This window comes from Stegostoma tigrinum, chromosome 5 (assembly GCF_030684315.1).
Source record: "Stegostoma tigrinum isolate sSteTig4 chromosome 5, sSteTig4.hap1, whole genome shotgun sequence".
Taxonomy (NCBI): domain Eukaryota; kingdom Metazoa; phylum Chordata; class Chondrichthyes; order Orectolobiformes; family Stegostomatidae; genus Stegostoma; species Stegostoma tigrinum.
In genome coordinates, this window is record NC_081358.1 from 74,727,909 (window position 1) to 74,745,236 (window position 17,328).

The window sequence follows — 17,328 nt, forward strand, 5'->3', positions numbered from 1 at the left end:
ATGCCCCTTCGTCATTAATCCTTCCACCAAGGAGAAACATTCCTTCTTTTCTACCCTATCTATGCCTCGCATAACTTTATACATCTCAATCATGTCCCCCTTCTGTCTCCTCTGCTCAAAGGAAAACAATCCCAGTGTGGCCAATCTCAATTCATAATTGCAGTTTCCATTCCAGACAACATCCAGGCAAACCTCTGCACCTTCTCCAGTGAAGTCACACTTCACCTGTAATGTGGATTTCAGAACTGCACACAATACTCTAGCTGTGACTGAAACACCATTTCATAACCTCCCTGCTCTTAAACTTGAAGCCTTGACTAATAAAGGCAGGTATTCCACATGCCTTTTTAACTACTTTATTGATCTGTCCTACTATCTTAAGGGATTGGTGGATATGCACCCCAAGGTCCCTCTGATCCTTGGTATTTTCCAGGCCCCCCAATTTATCATGGCATTCCCTTATGTTGTTTGCCCTGCGCAAGTGCATCACTTCCCATTCATCTGGATTAAATTCCATTTGCTACTGATCAACCCATCTATAATCTTCTGTAACCTAAGACTTCCCATCTCACTGTTTACCACCTCACCAACTTTCTTGTCATCCGCGAGTTTACTGACCAACCACAATAATGCCAAATACCCAAATGATATGCAGAGTGAGACAAGAATCACTGGTCTTTCATCACATAGAAAATCATCCACAATCCTAAAGTGTGTCTTGTTCTCGAAGAACATTTTCAAAAGCACAGTACTGAAATATTACTGTCACAGAGTCATAAAGCATGGAAATTGAGCCTTTGGTCCAACTCGTCCTTGCCAACTAGTTATCCTGAATGGAACTAGCACCAAATGCCTGCATTTGGCCCGTATCCCTCTAAACCTTTCCTATTCAAGTACCTGTTCAAATATCATTTAAACATAATTGTACTTGCTTCCACCACTTCTGGCAGTACATTCCATATACACACCATCCTCTGTGTGAAAAAGTAGCTCCTCAGGTCCTGTGTGCAAAATTAACAGAAGTAGAAGCATTTCTCTTCTTACATGTGCTTATGATGAATTTCTTGGAGCTTTTTTAGAGCTTGCTGGCTGTTATACTGCAGTGAACTACGGAGATGACTAAATCTCATTAATGTTGCCTCGAATGGCTCTGTCATGCCCAGTCATGGCTCTGGACAAGTTCATTTTATGTATGGCTTGCCCTGTGTGTTTACCATTTCAATTGTGAATTTTATTAATCTCAACCAGAACCTATGGATTCTCAGAGACATTCAAGCAAGTTCTTTTCATCAGACAGGAAACTGGAGTTTTGTGGTCTGTCGGTAAAAAATCTTTAAGACAGTGATATAATCTGAGAACCTTTCACATTTCCTGTGGCTTCCCTTTGACTTTTAGTTCAATCCCAGTTGTCCATGTTTTTGATAACGACCGTTTGTTATTAGAGGAACTGGTACATAGAACATAGAACAATACTGCGCAGAACAGGCCCTTTGGCCCTCGATGTTGCGCCAACCTGTGAACTAATCTAAGCCCTCCCCCTACGTTATCCCATCATTATCCATATGCTTGTCCAAGGACTGTTTAAATACCCCTAATGTGGCTGAGTTAACTACATTGGCAGGCAGGGCGTTCCACACCCTTACCACTCTCTGAGTAAAGAACCTGCTTCTGACATCTGTCTTAAATCTATCACCCCCCAATTTGTAGCTATGCCCCCTTGTACAAACTGAAGTCATCATCCTCGCAAAAAGACACTCTTGAGTATCTAGTTTAAAGTGATAAGTGAATTTGTATATTTATCTATATTCCAGAGTGTAAGATGACTTATTTATCTCACCGAGGAAGTAAATTTTTTGGTTTCTTCTCTGATAGACCTATTAATGAAGTAAACAATCTCTACATCTGAAGAGTTTTTCATTGGAACCTGTGAAAGCAGAAGTTGTAATCTTGCTACATCTTTCCAATATGGCTAACTTGTTACAATTAAAGCATTCTGCTTCATTTGCAGGACAGTGTTCATATCTGTGGGTCCTCTTTACACTACAGCACGAGCAGATTTTTATGGTATCTTGCACTTTTCCTCCTGGTTGCATTTTATTTTTTGATGCTTCTTTCTAGTGCTGTGCTTAAGAAATTGTATGGTCACTGCAGATCAGGCAAGGCTGGCAGTTTCCTTCCTTAAAGGACATTAGTGAACCAGATGGATTTTTACAACAATCAGCAAGGGATTCATGGTCATCATTAGACTCTTCAATTCTAGATATTGATTGAATTCAAATTCCACCACCTGTCATGGCAAGATTGGAACCCGGGTCCCCAGAACGCTGGGCCTCTGGATCAGCAGTCCCATGATAATACCACTAGGCCATTGTCTCCCAGCATTAATTCTGCTTTTACATCTAACTTGTAAAGATCATTAATAAAAGCATCTGGTCCAGATGGTTTCTTCTGTTCAATTTAATACATTCATTAAATCTCTACAGTGTAGAAACAGGCCATTTGGCCCAACAGGTTCACCCCGACCCTTTGAAGAGCATCCCACCCAGACCCACTCCCCTGCATTTCCCACATCTAACCAACCTAACCTAAACATCCCTGGTCCTATGGGCTATTTAGCATGGCCAATCCACCTACCCTGCCCATTTTTGGATTTTGCGAGGAAACCAGAGCACTGAGAGGAAATCCACGCAGACCAGAGGGAGATAACAAATTGTGAAGCTGGATGGACACAGCAGGCCAAGCAGCATCTCAGGAGCATAAAAGCTGACGTTTCGGGCCTAGACCCTTCATCAGAGAGGGGTATGGGGAGAGGGAACTGGCATAAATAGGGTGAGGGGGGAGGTGGACCGAAGATGAAGAGAAAAGAAGATAGGTGGAGAGGAGAGTATAGATGAGGACGTAGGCAGGGGATAGGTCAGTCCAGGGAAGACGGACAGGTAAAGGAGGCGGGATGAGGTTAGTAGGTAGGAAATGGAGGTGCGGCTTGGGGTGGGAGGAAGGGATGGGTGAGAGGAAGAATAGGTTAGGGAAGCGGAGACAGGTTGGGCTGGTTTTGGGATGCAGTGCGGGGAGGGGACGAGCTGGGCTGGTTTTGTGATGCAGTAGGGGGAGGGGAAGAACTGGGCTGGTTTTGGGATGCAGTGGGGGAAGGGGAGATTTTGAAGCTTGTGAAGTCCACATTGATACCATTGGGCTGCAGGGTTCCCAAGCGGAATATGAGTTGCTGATCTTGCAACCTTCGAGTGGCATCATTGTGGTACTGCAGGAGCCCCATGATGGACATGTCGTCTGAGGAATGGGAGGGGTAGTTAAAATGGTTCGCCACTGGGAGGTGCAGTTGTTTATTGCGAACTGAGCGGAGGTGTTCTGCAAAGCGGTCCCCAAGCCTCCGCTTGCTTTCCCCAATGTAGAGGAAGCCACACCAGGTACAATGGATGCAGTATACCACATTGGCAGATGTGCAAGTGAACATCTGCTTAATATGGAAGGTCATCTTGGGGCCTGGGATTGGGGGTGAGGCAGGAGGTGTTGGGGCAAGTGTAGCACTTCCTGCAGTTGCAGGGGAAGGTGCCGGGTGTGGTGGGGTTGGAGGGGAGTGTGGAGCGGACAAGGGAGTCACGGAGAGAGTGGTCTCTCCAGAAGGTAGACAAGGGTGGGGACTGAAAAATGGCTTGAGTGGTGGGGTCGGATTGTAGATGGCGGAAGTGTTGGAGGATGATGCGTTGTATCCGGAGGTTGGTGGAGTGGTATGTGAGAATGAGGGGGATCCTCTTGGGGCGGGTGTGGCGGGGTCGGGGTGTGAGGGATGTGTTGCGGAAAATGCGGGAGACGTGGTCAAGGGCGTTCTCGACCACAACAGGGGGGAAAGTTGCGGTCCTTGAAGAACGTGGCCATCTGGGATGTGCGGGAGTGGATTGCCTCATCCTGGGAGCAGATGCGGCAGAGGTGGAGGAATTGGGAATAGGGGATGGAATTTTTGCAGGAGGGTGGGTGGGAGGAGGTGTATTCCAGGTAGCTGTGGGAGTCAGTGGGCTTGAAATGGACATCAGTTTCTAACTGGTTACCTGAGATGGAGACTGAGAGGTCCAGGAAGGTGAGGGATGTGTTGGAGATAGCCCAGGTGAACTTGAGGTTGAGGTGGAAGGTGTTGGTTAAGTGGATGAACTGTTCAAGCTCCTCTGGGGAGCAAGAGGCGGCGCTGATAGAGTCATCAATGTAACAGAGGAAGAGGTGGGGTTTGGGGCCTGTGTAGGTGCAGAAGAGGGACTGTTCGACGTAACCTACAAAGAGGCAGGCATAGTTTGTGCCCATGCGGGTACCCATGGTCCACAGCTAGCAATCCCAGAGAAGACAGCCACACTAAGCCATGCCGCATCTTCACCATCCCCCCAGACCTCCCACTGACTGAGGATGAATGGTCAGTTCTAAGCAAGGGGCTCATGTTTGTCCCCCTCCACCCACACATCAACGAATACCAGTCACGTTTGGACATCGAACAGTTTTTCTGCCACCTTCGCCTCCACGCTTACTTCTGTAACCGGGAGCCTAACCCTCCCTCCACTGAACCCTTCACCCGCCTCCAACACAAGTCCTTGTCCTGGACACCACCCCCAGACCTCCTATCCTCCCTTGACCTCTTCATCAACTGCCATCGAGACATCAACCACCTCAACCTCTCCACCCCTCTCACCCACTCCAATCTCTCCCCCACAGAAGGGGCAGCCCTCCGCTCCCACCCCAACCTCACCATCAAACCTGCAGACAAGGGAGGCGCAGTGGTAGTATGGCGCACTGACCTCTACATCGCCGAGGCCAGCGCCAACTCTCCAAAACCACCTCCTACCTCCCCCTTAATCATGACCCCACTCTTGAGCACCAAACCATCATCTCCAACACCATCCATGACCTCATCACCTCAGGGGACCTCCCACCCACAGCCTCCAACCTCATTGTTCCCAAAACCCGCATGGCCCGCTACTATCTCCTTCCCAAAATCCACAAACCTGCCTGCCCTGGTCGACCCATTATCTTAGCCTGTTCCTGCCCCACCGAACTCATCTCTACCTATCTGGACTCCATTTTCCCCCCTTTGGTCCAGGAACGCACTACTTACGTCTGTGACACCACCCACGCCCTCCACCTCCTCCAGAACCTCCAACTCGCTGGCCTCCAACACCTCATTTTTACAATGGACGTCCAGCCCCTATACACCTGTATTCCTCATGCAGATGGCCTCAAGGTCCTCCGCTTCTTCCTGTCCCGGAGGCCCGACCAATCCCCCTCCACTGACACACTCATCCGCCTAGCTGAACTCATCCTCACCCTCAACAACTTCTCTTTCAATTCCTCCCACTTCCTACAGAGAAAGGGGGTGGCCATGGGTACCCGCATGGGCCCAAGCTATGCCTGCCTCTTTGTAGGTTGCGTGGAAAAGTCCCTCTTCCACACATGCACAGGCCCCAAACCCCACCTCTTCCTCCGTTACATTGATGACTGTATCGGCGCCGCCTCTTGCTCCCCAGAGGAGCTTGAACAGTTTATCCACTCAACCAACACCTTCCACCCCAACCTCAAGTTCACCTGGGCTATCTCCAACACATCCCTCACCTTCCTGGGCGCCTCAATCTCCATCTCAGGTAATCAGTTAGAAACTGATGTCCATTTCAAGCCCACTGACTCCCACAGCTACCTAGAATACACCACCTCCCACCCACCTCCTGCAAAAATTCCATTCCCAATTCCTCCGCATCTGCTCCCAGGATGAGGCATTCCACTCCCGCACATCCCAGATGTTCACGTTCTTCAAGGACTGCAAATTTCCCCCTGCTGTGGTGGAGAACGCCCTTGACCATGTCTCCCGCATTTCCCGCAACACATCCCTCACACCCCGCCCCCCGCCACAACCACCCCAAGAGGATCACCCTCGTTCTCACACACCACCCCACCAACCTGCGGATACAACACATCATCCTCCGACACTTCTGCCATCTACAATCCGACCCCACCACCCAAGCCATTTTTCCATCCTTGTCTGCCTTCCGGAGAGACCACTCTCTCCATGACTCCCTTGTCCGCTCCTCACTCCCCTCCAACCTCACCACACCCGGTACCTTCCCCTGCAACCGCAGGAAGTGCTACATTTGCCCCCACACCTCCTCCCTCACCCCCATCCCAGGCCCCAAGCTGACCTTCCATATTAAGCAGATGTTCACCTGCACATCTGCCAATGTGGTATACTGTGTCCATTGTACCCGGTGTGCCATCCTCTACATTGGGGAAACCAAGCAGAGACTTGGGGACCGCTTTGCAGAACACCTCCGCTTGGTTCGCAATAAACAACTGCACCTCCCAGTCGTGAACCATTTTAACTCCCATTCCTCCGACGACATGTCCATCATGGGGCTCCTGCAGTACCACAATGATGCCACTCGAAGGTTGCAAGAACAGCAACCCATATTCCGTTTGGGAACCCTGCAGCCCAATGGTATCAATGTGGACTTCACAAGCTTCAAAATCTCCCCTTCCCCCACTGCATCCCAAAACCAGTCCAGTTCTTCCCCTCCCCCCACTGCATCACAAAACCAGCCCAGCTCGTCCCCTCCCCGCACTGCATCCCAAAACCAGCCCAGCCTGTCTCCGCTTCCCTAACCTGTTCTTCCTCTCACCCATCCCTTCCTCCCACCTCAAGCCACACCTCCATTTCCTACCTACTACCTCATCCTGCCTCCTTGACCTGTCCGTCTTCCCTGGACTGACCTATCCCCTCCCTACCTCCCCACCTATACTCTCTTCTCCACCTATCTTCTTTGCTCTTCATCTTCGGTCCGCGTCCCCCTCTCTCCCTATTTATTCCAGAACCCTCTCCCCATCCCCCTCTCTGATGAAGGGTCTAGGCCCGAAACATCAACTTTTGTGCTCCTGAGATGCTGCTTGGCCTGCTGTGTGCACCCAGCTACACAATTTGTTGTCTTGGATTCTTCAGCATCTGCAGTTCCCATTATCACAGACCACAGGGAGAATATGTAAACGCTACACGGACAGCCACCCCCAAGGTTGGAATTGAACCCGTGTACCTGGTGCTGTGAGGCAGCAGTGTGATCCACTGAACCACTGGGCTCTTCTTCAATCTTCAGGTTGAAATAAGCATCAAGGATCATTAAAATTTACCTCACAGCTCATTAATGCCTTGCTTTGCTATAACATCTACTATTGTAACTATTGAATAAAATAATACAACTTTGTTTTCAGACTTGCTATCTTGCAATTCTGTGCCTCAAGGGTTTTTTTTTTCCCCAACAGCTCAATTTAGGGACCTTCCCCTGTACCTAAACCTCCTGGCCCCAAACAATGAAGGCAAGCAAGTTCAGGATCCATGGCTTTTCTAAGCTTTCCAGATAGTTGATTTTAAAATTTATCTTCAGCAGATTAAAATGTCGCCGTGCTGCTGAGACATGTGCTGAAGTCTGCTATAATTTTGTCTCTTTTCGAAAACATGATCCTCATGTGCTTGCTTGTATAGCAGGGCAAAGGGTCCTTCTTTTCCAGTCAGCAGCCCTTTCAACCTTTATCTTATAATTTCAAAGCTGCAGATGATGTATATGTGCTGCTCCAGTGTTCCCCTCCTCCTTTTAACACATTCAAATCTGTGCCTTTCTCCCTTAAGTTTCACAAGAACTGCAATCTGATCATGCAGTGATGGAAAAATACGAAAGCAGAACTTGAAGAAAGGCTACAAGGTGTAGAGCTGGATGAAGCTGACATTTTAGGTCTACACCTTTCTTCAGAACTGGAGGAGGGGAAGGGGATTCTGAAATAAATAGGGAGAAAGGGGGATGGTTTTGGGATGTGGTCGGGGGAGGGGAGATTTTGAAGCTTGTGAAGTCCACATTGATACTATTGGGCTGCAGGGTTCCGAAGCAAAATATAAGATGCTGTTCCTCCAACTTTCGGGTGGCATCGTTGTGGCACTGCAGGAGACCCAGGATGGACATATTGTCCAAGGAGTGGGAGGGACAGTTGAAATGGTTCACAACTGGGAGATGCAGTTGTTTGGTGCACACCAAGTGTTCCACAAAGCAGTCCCCAAGCCTCCGCTTGGTTTCCCACAGTAGAGGAGGCCACATCTGGAACTGCGGATGCAGTATATCACATTAGCAGACGTGCAGGTGATTATCTGTTTGATGTGGAAGGTCTTCTTAGCGACTGGGATGGGTGTGAGGGATAAGGTGTAGGGGTGAGGTGTAGGGGCAAGTGTAACACTTCCTGCGGTTGCAGGGAAAAGTGCTGGGACTGGTGGGGCTGGTGAGGAGTGTGGAGCAGACAAGGGAGTCACAGACAGAGTGGTTCATCCAGAAAGCAGATAAGGATGGGGAGGGAAAAATGTCTTTGGTAGTGCAGACGGCTGAAGTGTCAGAGGATGATGCATTGGATCCAGAGGTTGGTGGTGTGGTACTTGAGGATGAGGGGCATTCTATTTTGGTTATTATTGCGGGGAGGGGGTGTGAGGGATGAGTTGCTGGAAATGCGAGAGATGCGGTCGTCCTCCGACACTTCCGCCGTCTGCAAGCTCGTACCTGCCTCCCTAACCTGTCCTCCTACCTATCCACTCCTCCCACCACAAGACCCGCACCCATCTCCTACCTACTAGCCTCATCCCATCTCCTTGACCTGTCCGTCCTCCCTGAATCAACCTATCCCCTCCCTAACTCTCCATCTACACTCACCTTTACTAGCTCCAACCCTGCCTTCTTGACCTGTCTGTCTCCTCTCCACCTATCTTGTCCTTTATCCATCTTCTATCCACCTCCCTCTTTCTCCCTATTTATTTCAGAATCCCCTTCCCCTCCCCCATTTCTGAAGAAGGGCCTAGACCCAAAACGTCAGCTTTCCTGCTCCTCTAATGTTGCTTGGCCTGCTATGTTCATCCAGCTCTACACCGTGTTGTCTCAGATTCTCCAGCATTGGCAGCTCCTACTATCTCTTGAAGAAAGGCTAGGCTGAATCATAGATAATAAGGTGTAGAGCTGGATGAACACAGCAGGCAGGGCAGCATCAGTGGAGCTGACATTTTGGGTCTGGACCCTTCTTCAGAAAATCTATCTACTACCTCTAGACTGAATCATACTTTTATTTTGGCTAAGTGTCAATTTTGCTGGGTTTCACGGTTTCTCTCCATGAGGCCCACTGAATTCTTACATTGCTTCTTACCAAATTTTCTTCATTAACCACTAATGTAGCCCCATGATCATCCTTTTCTCTGATTCTAGCCCCATTCCCCCAGTCACCATTCCCAGAACAACTTGCAACTGCCTGGATATCCTGGAATAGACTGGCATCCTGGTGCCACTGTCATCAGCACTGACTTCAGTTCCAGAGCTGACCTGTATGGTTCCTGACATTTGTCCATGACATGGTACAACAGGGAAAGATTTCCTTCTGGGCAAACACCTGGAGGTCCTGTTGGATAGGGTGGTGCAGAGGTGGGGTGTCCTCTTCTCCCAGGACCAGCAATGGATTCCACAAAAATAGACCATAACGACCTGGTCCCAGGTTTCCACTAGGTCCGTGCAATCTTAAGCATCTGGAGAAATGCCCATCATTGCAGAAAGAAAGTCATTTAACTTCTCTACGATATCACAAACTCACTCTATCTCTGCTGTGCACCGAACTCCCACTAAACACTCCACACTATCACCTGCAACATCTTCCCTCACTCACTCTCAACCACCCCAAGCCGTCACATCACTAACCCTGCATGCCGTGTACACTGCCTACTCACTCACTCAAAATATGGCTCCATCTGCATCAAAAATAACAGCTGTGCCATTCACTTTCATCTTGCTTATTCCAGGAGGAAAAACCCTGCATAGGGTAGAAAGAGAGAAGATAGGCACAGGTTGTTTAACATTTGGTTCCCTACCCCTGACAAGGAGAGGATCCTGACTCTAATCACACTGAGCAACTGTCTGACTGTGTCCAAACCCTTCGATCTCTTGGAGGCTGCCTTCCTGTATCAAGACCTCCTGACCGAAAGTTAGCTCTCTTGGTTTGACACAGGACTGATGACAACCATAACAAGCTTTTTGGCTTTGTGCCTGCATTAAACAGCATGATAATACAGAAGAACTGAGAGCTTGGTATCTCTGACTGTGGGGTAAAGTGTGTATAGGAAAAGGAACCCATGGTAAGAAAATGCTGTGAACATCAAAGTAACCTGAAAATGAATGACCCCTAAGAGAGCAAGCAAACAGCCTGGAGATGCAGCCTAGCTCTGTGGGCTGAAGGGCCTGTACTGTGCTATGTTGTTCTGTGTTCTGTCTATGTATTTTGTGCATGCCCCTGAGCACAGTGTCTTTGCCGCAGCATTTCAGTAATAGTTGCTGTGGTGTCATAAGCTGAAGCACTGAAGTACAGAAGTGTACTGTAAATGAATTGGTGATGTCGCATGAGGGCTTTAGAAACTGGCACATGTCGATGTCATTGTCCGTGTTTGTGGTGTGCGTTTGTCTGATGTCTGTGGAACATGGCCTGAGATTTTAAAGAACAAGCCTGCACAGACACATCTTGCCTTTCTAACTGAAAGACCTTTTGCGGTCCATATCCCTGTATTCCTTGCCTATTCATTAATCTGTCAAGATGCATCTTTAACGTTGCTTTTTGTATATGCTTTTAGCTTCTCCTCTGGCAACACATTTCAGGCAGTTACCACCTTCTGCATAAAAAAAACTTACCTCTCACATCTCCTTTATACTTTCTCCCTTTTAGTTTAAATATGTGTTCTCTAGTGATTGCAATTTCTACCCTGGGAAGAAACTGACAATCCATTCTATCCATGACCCTTATAATTTTGTAAACTTCTGTCAGGTTGCACCTCAGCATCCAACGTTCAAGTGAAAACAAACCAAGTTTGTCCAGTCTGTCCTTATAGCTAATACCCTGCAAACCAGGCAATATCCTGGTAAACCTTTTCTGTACGTTTTCTAAAGCCTTTACATCCATCTGGAATTGTCGTGACCTGTACATAATATTCCAAATGTGGCTAAACTCTATACTCTGTACTCTAATGAAGGCAAGCATTCCATATGCAAATTTCACCATGTTATACACTTGCCTTGCTACTTTCAGAGAACTGTATGCCAAGATCCCTCTGTATGCTAATATTTCTAAGGGCTCTGCTATTTAGTGTATGCTTTCTAAATTGTGTCACCTTGCATTTTTCCAGATTAAAAATTCCATCTGCTATTTCTCCACCCAAGTCTATCTCCAGCCTATCTATGTTCTGCTCTATCCTCTAGCAATCTTCCTCACTATTGGCATCTCCCCAATCTTTATGTAATCCTTAACAGAACACTTACGTTTTCTTTCAAATCAGCTATGTTATTTTATAAGAGCACTGATCCCTGTGGAACACTACTGGTGATAGTTCTCTAGAGTCTGCAATATCTGTCTTCTTTGACCAAGCTAATTCCGTATACACCTGACCAGCTCACTGCAGATCCCTTGTCTCACTGCAGATCTCTCTATCAGCGTGCCATGAGAGACCTTGTCAAAGGCCTTGCTGAAGTTCATCTAGCCCAGCCTTTATAAGTCATCTTTGTCACTTCCCCAAAAATCTCAATCAAGTTTAAGAGACACGACCTCACCCACACAGAGCCATGCTGTCTATCTCTAGAAAGTCCATATTTTCCCGAATGTGAATAAATCCTGTCCCTAAGTATCTTCTCCAGCAATATTCCTACTACCGACGTAAGGATCACTGGCCTATAATTTTTCAGATTATATCTGTTGTCCTTCTTAAACAAAGGCAATTCTCTAGTCCTCTGGGACATCTCCTGTGACTAAAGAGGATACAACATTTTTGTTCAAGAACCCATCATTTTCCTCCCTTGCCTCCATCAGTATTCTGGGATAGATCCCATCAGGTTCTGGGTATTTGTTTACTTTAATCCTTTTCAAAGTATCCAACATCTTTTTTATATCATCATGGACTAGAATATCAACCTACCACTCTATAGACTACCATCCATACCTCCTGTTTTGTGAATACTGATGCAAAGTTTTTGTTGGACTTCGTCTACTTCCTCAGCTCCATACATAAGTTCCCTCTTTTGTCTTTGAGTGGACCTACCCCTTCCCTGGCTGGCCTTTTGCTCCTTATATATGTGTAAAATGCCTTGGGATTTTCCTTATTCCTGTTTGCCAAAGACATTTCATGCCTTCCTTTAGTCCTACTAAGTTTAAGTTCTTTCCTGCTCTATTTGTATGCTTCAAGGGCTCTGTCTGGGTTCATTTTCCTAAACATTACATTTGCCTCATTTTTGATTAAGTTCACAATTTATTTTGTTATCCAGCGTTCTGGAATCTTGCCATTCTTATCCTTAATTTTCACAGGAAAGTGCAGGTCCTGAAATTTAATCAACTTGCCATTAAAAGATTCCCAGATGACAGAGGTGAATTTACCCTCAAATAGCTGCCCCCAATCTACATTCCCTGGTTCCTGCCTACTATTGTCGTAGTTAACCTTCCTCTAATTAAGACTTTCATGTCACGACTTATCCTTATCCTACATGACTCAAAATTTACAGAATTATGGTCACTGTTCCTGAAATACTTCCCTGCTGAAACTTTGATCACCTGGCATGCTTATTCCCCAATTCCAAGTCTAGTATGGCCTCTTCCCTACTTGGACTACTACATATTGTTTCAAGCAGCCCTTCTAGATGCACCTAACAAATTCCCCGCCTATACATGCCCCGACACTAAGAGAGCCCCAGACAATATTTTACTGAATGGTGTCCAACTTTGTGGCTTTTCAAAGCAAGTGGAGAACTGAAGTTGCTCACTTAATAATAGCCAGTTGTGAATTTTCAGCGTCTAGTTTGCTCATGGTGGATGGTACAATAGAAATATGTAAATTCATGAGGCAAGTCTGCAACCAGAGCAGCAAATCAGGGCAGCAAACAAACATAGCACACCTACTAGCTTGCTGGAGGACTACAACCAGGCAGTATACAGGTGGATGTGCACTGAGATTTTTGCTACATTGGTAGACCAGCAGAAAACCTATGAACAATATCAAAGAGCATGATGAAGTTTCATTAATTTGGTGCAGAGCTTTGTGCCAATGTTCTCCTCTACCCAAGTGGTGACCTGGCACATCCAGGTTACAGCTTCTGATGACCACTTGTAGCATAACATTGGGTGTTGCTGAGCAATTTCAGACTGAAATAGTGTATACCCAGCTTTTTGCCAAGAATAGTCTGACTGATGCCATCAGAATTACTGTTCAAAGTGACATACAGCATGTAACATTTATCAAACAATGCTGTGGATAGATGCTTTGGCTCTGTGGAGCACGAATCTCAGAATGACATTCATCCTCCAATCACTGTTGCTGTACTACTGTCCTTGCCAGTCAGCCAGATAACCCAGACTGCTGTTTCTCCTAGAAAAGTGACACTATCCAAAACTAAGCTTTCTAGTCCAGAGCTACATGGATCGTCCTGCAAAGCCATCTGCAGTCTCCACTACTGAAGATTAGCAGCCTTCCACAGACATAGCACTTCATAGGCAAAGGTACACTAAAATCAAACATAAGGGGAATACAGAAGAATGATTAATGATGGCTTTTGTATTCAGAATGGTATGGTTTAATTTATGTATTTGAATATTTGTTTTGTGTTGGCACTTCAGCATTGTTACCAAGCAAGTGCCTGACAATCACTAACAGGGGAAATATAAAATTTGGGACAGTTGTCAAATGGGGAATTGGGCTACGTTCGGTGGTACCAAAGGCTGTCTTGACGAACTGTCTCCTTCCTGTTCAACATGTCACTGCAAAAGTAGTGGCAAGGTTATTCAGGAATCTCCGGATCACAACAAATCTTGACTCAAACTATGATGAGTACTGCTCAGCTCCTCCAAGTGCTGTAGGTAGTGGCAGAACTGATATGCTTGCAGGTGCCCTGCTTAATCACATGCCATGTTTGTTTTCCATACCTTTTCATAGAATGTGGGTAACACTGGTAACTGGCACTGTAAATGTAACACTGCCCTTGTGAACTCAGTGGCTTATTGGGCTATTACAGAGGGGCAGTTAAGAATAGTTACATAAAGGTCAGACAAGGAAAGGACATCAGATTTGATTTCCTAAAGGTCATTAATGACATGGTTGGGTTTTTAACAACAATCTATCATTGTTTGATGGTTATCATGACTGACGCTAGCTTTATTTTCCACACGTACTAATTAAACTTATATTCCATTTCCCATAGCAGAATTTGAACATGTGCTCGCAGAAGTTGGCTTGCATCACTAGATTACTCACCCTGTTTCATTACCACCGTGCTATCATCTCCCCTGCAGAGTGACAGAGTGGTTTTAATTAAATGGATGTTGTCTTCAGTTTCCTATGCCATGTAATCAAAGGATACTTTGTGTACTCAATAAGTTTAAGATTTTCTGTTTCAGCCCAAATGCAGGAGGCACAGTGTACTGCTTAGAAGCAAGACGACATCACTGATGCTGGGATACTGTTCCTTGACCTTCGTGATATGTTACATATGCTCACACACCAGATGGACATAGTGGGAGTGGAATCTATGCTGTTTACTGTCAGAGTTGGCATGCAGTCCCTGACAGGGGCATGCTTGCAATCTCTGTATCTTGGAACCAAAGAAGCCTACAAACCTTGAAAAGCAACATTCTCAGTTTGCCTAATTCTCTCGGGAAAGAGAAAATTAAATGTATTCAGCTCACTTAGAATACAAATGAGCTTATGCTACAGTGATTGAAAGCTGCAAGATGTTACACTTACGCCTGCTCCAGATTTTAATGATATCAAGCTTTTAAATGTTCACGGCATAATCAACTTCACAGCCACAGACAAGGCTGTTCTTCCCCTAATCTGAGCCTACAGTTCTGCAGCAGATGACAGAATTCAATAAGGATCACATTTGTGAAGTGCAGTCGTCTGAATTAGTGTTCTTCGCAAAACATGATATAGGGGAATTGCTCCCTGAAGACTTGGACAAAAATGGCCTCAAGTTCATAGCCCCTCCCTCTTGCTCCCTTTCCACTAGTCTATACCCCTCTGTATCTCCTTTGTTCATCCTCCCGAACTGCTGTATTCCATGAAAATGCATAACCCTTGAATTTGGGCACAGTTCTCTACCAGGTGTCAACTCATTTCATATTGAATTTGTCACTTTTAAAACAGCTCTAGAAACCACCAATACTTCTACAATTGCAGAAAGGTCCTCCCAAAAAGAATCAACAACTAATCTGAAAAAAGCAAATGATCTCTCTAAGCATCCCTGGTGAGGGATCCTGCCTACTGCTAAACATTTATTTAGCTGTGTGAGGTAAAGAAAGCATATTTTCAGTAGCACCAAAGGCACCGCTGAGGTCAAATCAATGATAAATAGTAATTAACTTCAGGTTCCGCTGAACTGACATATTTGAGCTGGAAATTTCCGGCTTGCAAGCACATGATGTCATCAAAATGGTGCCGGGTGTGGCAAGCACCAGAAATATGTATGTATTTGGCAGATGTCATTTTGGAGGGATTTGTGGTGCCAACAAAACAGCTGCTATTTTGCCTTAAAGGCTTAAACTGAATCTAATGATTTTGGCTGCTTACTCTTACAATAGCAAGGAATTTCATGCACCTTTATGGATATCAGAAAAGTCTTCAAGGGAGCAGACTCATTGCTACGCTACAGAGAAATAACAGCACATGTGTCAATTATTTTGCTGAATACAACCAGAGCTGTGATGATAGATGATCCCTACCTCATTTGAATGATATGTTGAATTCCAGTGTCATAATTAAACCCAACTACCATATTTAAGAAGGACCCTCTTTCTTTCTGGTGTGTTCTAAACTTAGCTGCTTTTTAAGCAAGGAAACCAGACATCAGAGGAAGTCACTTTTCTTTTAATTGCTCCCCCTACCACCCAAGTTCAGTTCAAATTCGTGTCGGTGTCCTACATCTTGAAATTTATTTTCCTGGGATCTGTTGTCACTGTTCCATAGTAGCCTTGGTAAGTGACAGTAATACAGGCAGAAAGAAGGAGAATCCATTGAGACACTGGCTACATATATCTACTTTCATTTGTATTCAGCAGGCAATGTAGGAGCATGCATTGCAGTGGTGGTGTGTGGGTGTAGAATCCTGATTGGTGTGGCGACAGGTGGCTTCGAAGCTCATTTCATTGTCCTTTCTCTGTGAATTTGGATGGAATTGCAAAGATAAATACTCAGCCCTCCCTCATTTTTTATTGTCTTTCTCATGCCATAATCTTTTCTTTCTAGAATCCTCGACTTTTGCCAAGTGCTGATTCAATTCATATTAAGAAATCTTCAGTTCATACCTGCTGTACTGGAAGAACCGTCAACTACAACTCACATTGAATTTTGTGTAATGACCTGGCGAAGTTGGCAATATCTATCAAATTCACACTTCAAACTATTTATTTTCCTTGAATATAATTGCACGAAGTTTATTTATTTTAGTTGATATTTGCTGAACAAATTTTCAGCATAGCTCCTGTTAAGACTGGTTACAAAGTGTGATTTTTTTTATTCAGCAAATCACCTTAATTTGGCCTGTTTATATTTTGCACATGAAAATCTACAGTCTGATGTACATTCCATTTTCCACAGCATGCTCAATAAAGCCATCCTTTATTTAATTGTTTTGTAATTTTAATGCTTTAATCTAAAGACGTAGTCTGGACGTGAAACTTTGCTTTAAAACTAGCTCTGCAATAAGAAACATTTTATTTTAAAATTTTAACAAGTGGAGCTGTTGTTTAAGGTAATCATTTTCTTCTGTACATTATATGAGAACTAAATATTCCTGGTTTCAGGCATAAACAAACTAGACATACAACTTGTATATGAAAAGAGCACACTCCTACACTTGCATCAGTGTAAACTTTAGTGTTTCATAAATAGCTTTACTGAATATGAACACTGATTTATTGTCAGATGAAGCAGTTTATGCTCTTCCTTGAATGTTCTGCGAGCAAGGTATGAGTTTCTATGTGAATGCTTTGAAATCTTGTCTATGTTTTAATTAAAATTTAACTAATTGTTCTGATACTTTCAAATGGAGCACGTCGTAAAGTTAATTCAGTTACACAAAGGGAGACTTGAACATTCTCCATCTGGTGGACACCTGGATGCATCAGCAATTAATACGCAAGTAGAGACTTACTCATTAGACCTCACCCTGATCCTGTCAAGTGCAAATTTACGTCCAGGTGGCAAAGACTCAAAGCCATTGGTTGTTGATTTTATATAGAAGGCAGATCTTTGTTTAA

The 17,328-nt window shown here is 45.2% G+C and overlaps 1 protein-coding gene across 1 annotated transcript in view; it reads left to right on the forward strand.

Annotated features, from left to right (window-relative positions):
- The window catches only part of LOC125451861 (ras-related protein Rab-10-like), a 78,228-nt gene extending 61,230 nt beyond the window's left edge, over positions 1-16,998 (forward strand). Inside the window, exon 6 of the mRNA XM_048529539.2 lies at positions 16,316-16,998. Coding sequence (XP_048385496.1) covers positions 16,316-16,414 — 99 coding nt within the window. The 3' untranslated portion in view covers positions 16,415-16,998. The remainder of the gene's footprint in view (positions 1-16,315) is intronic.
- The last annotated feature ends 330 nt before the right edge of the window (positions 16,999-17,328 follow it).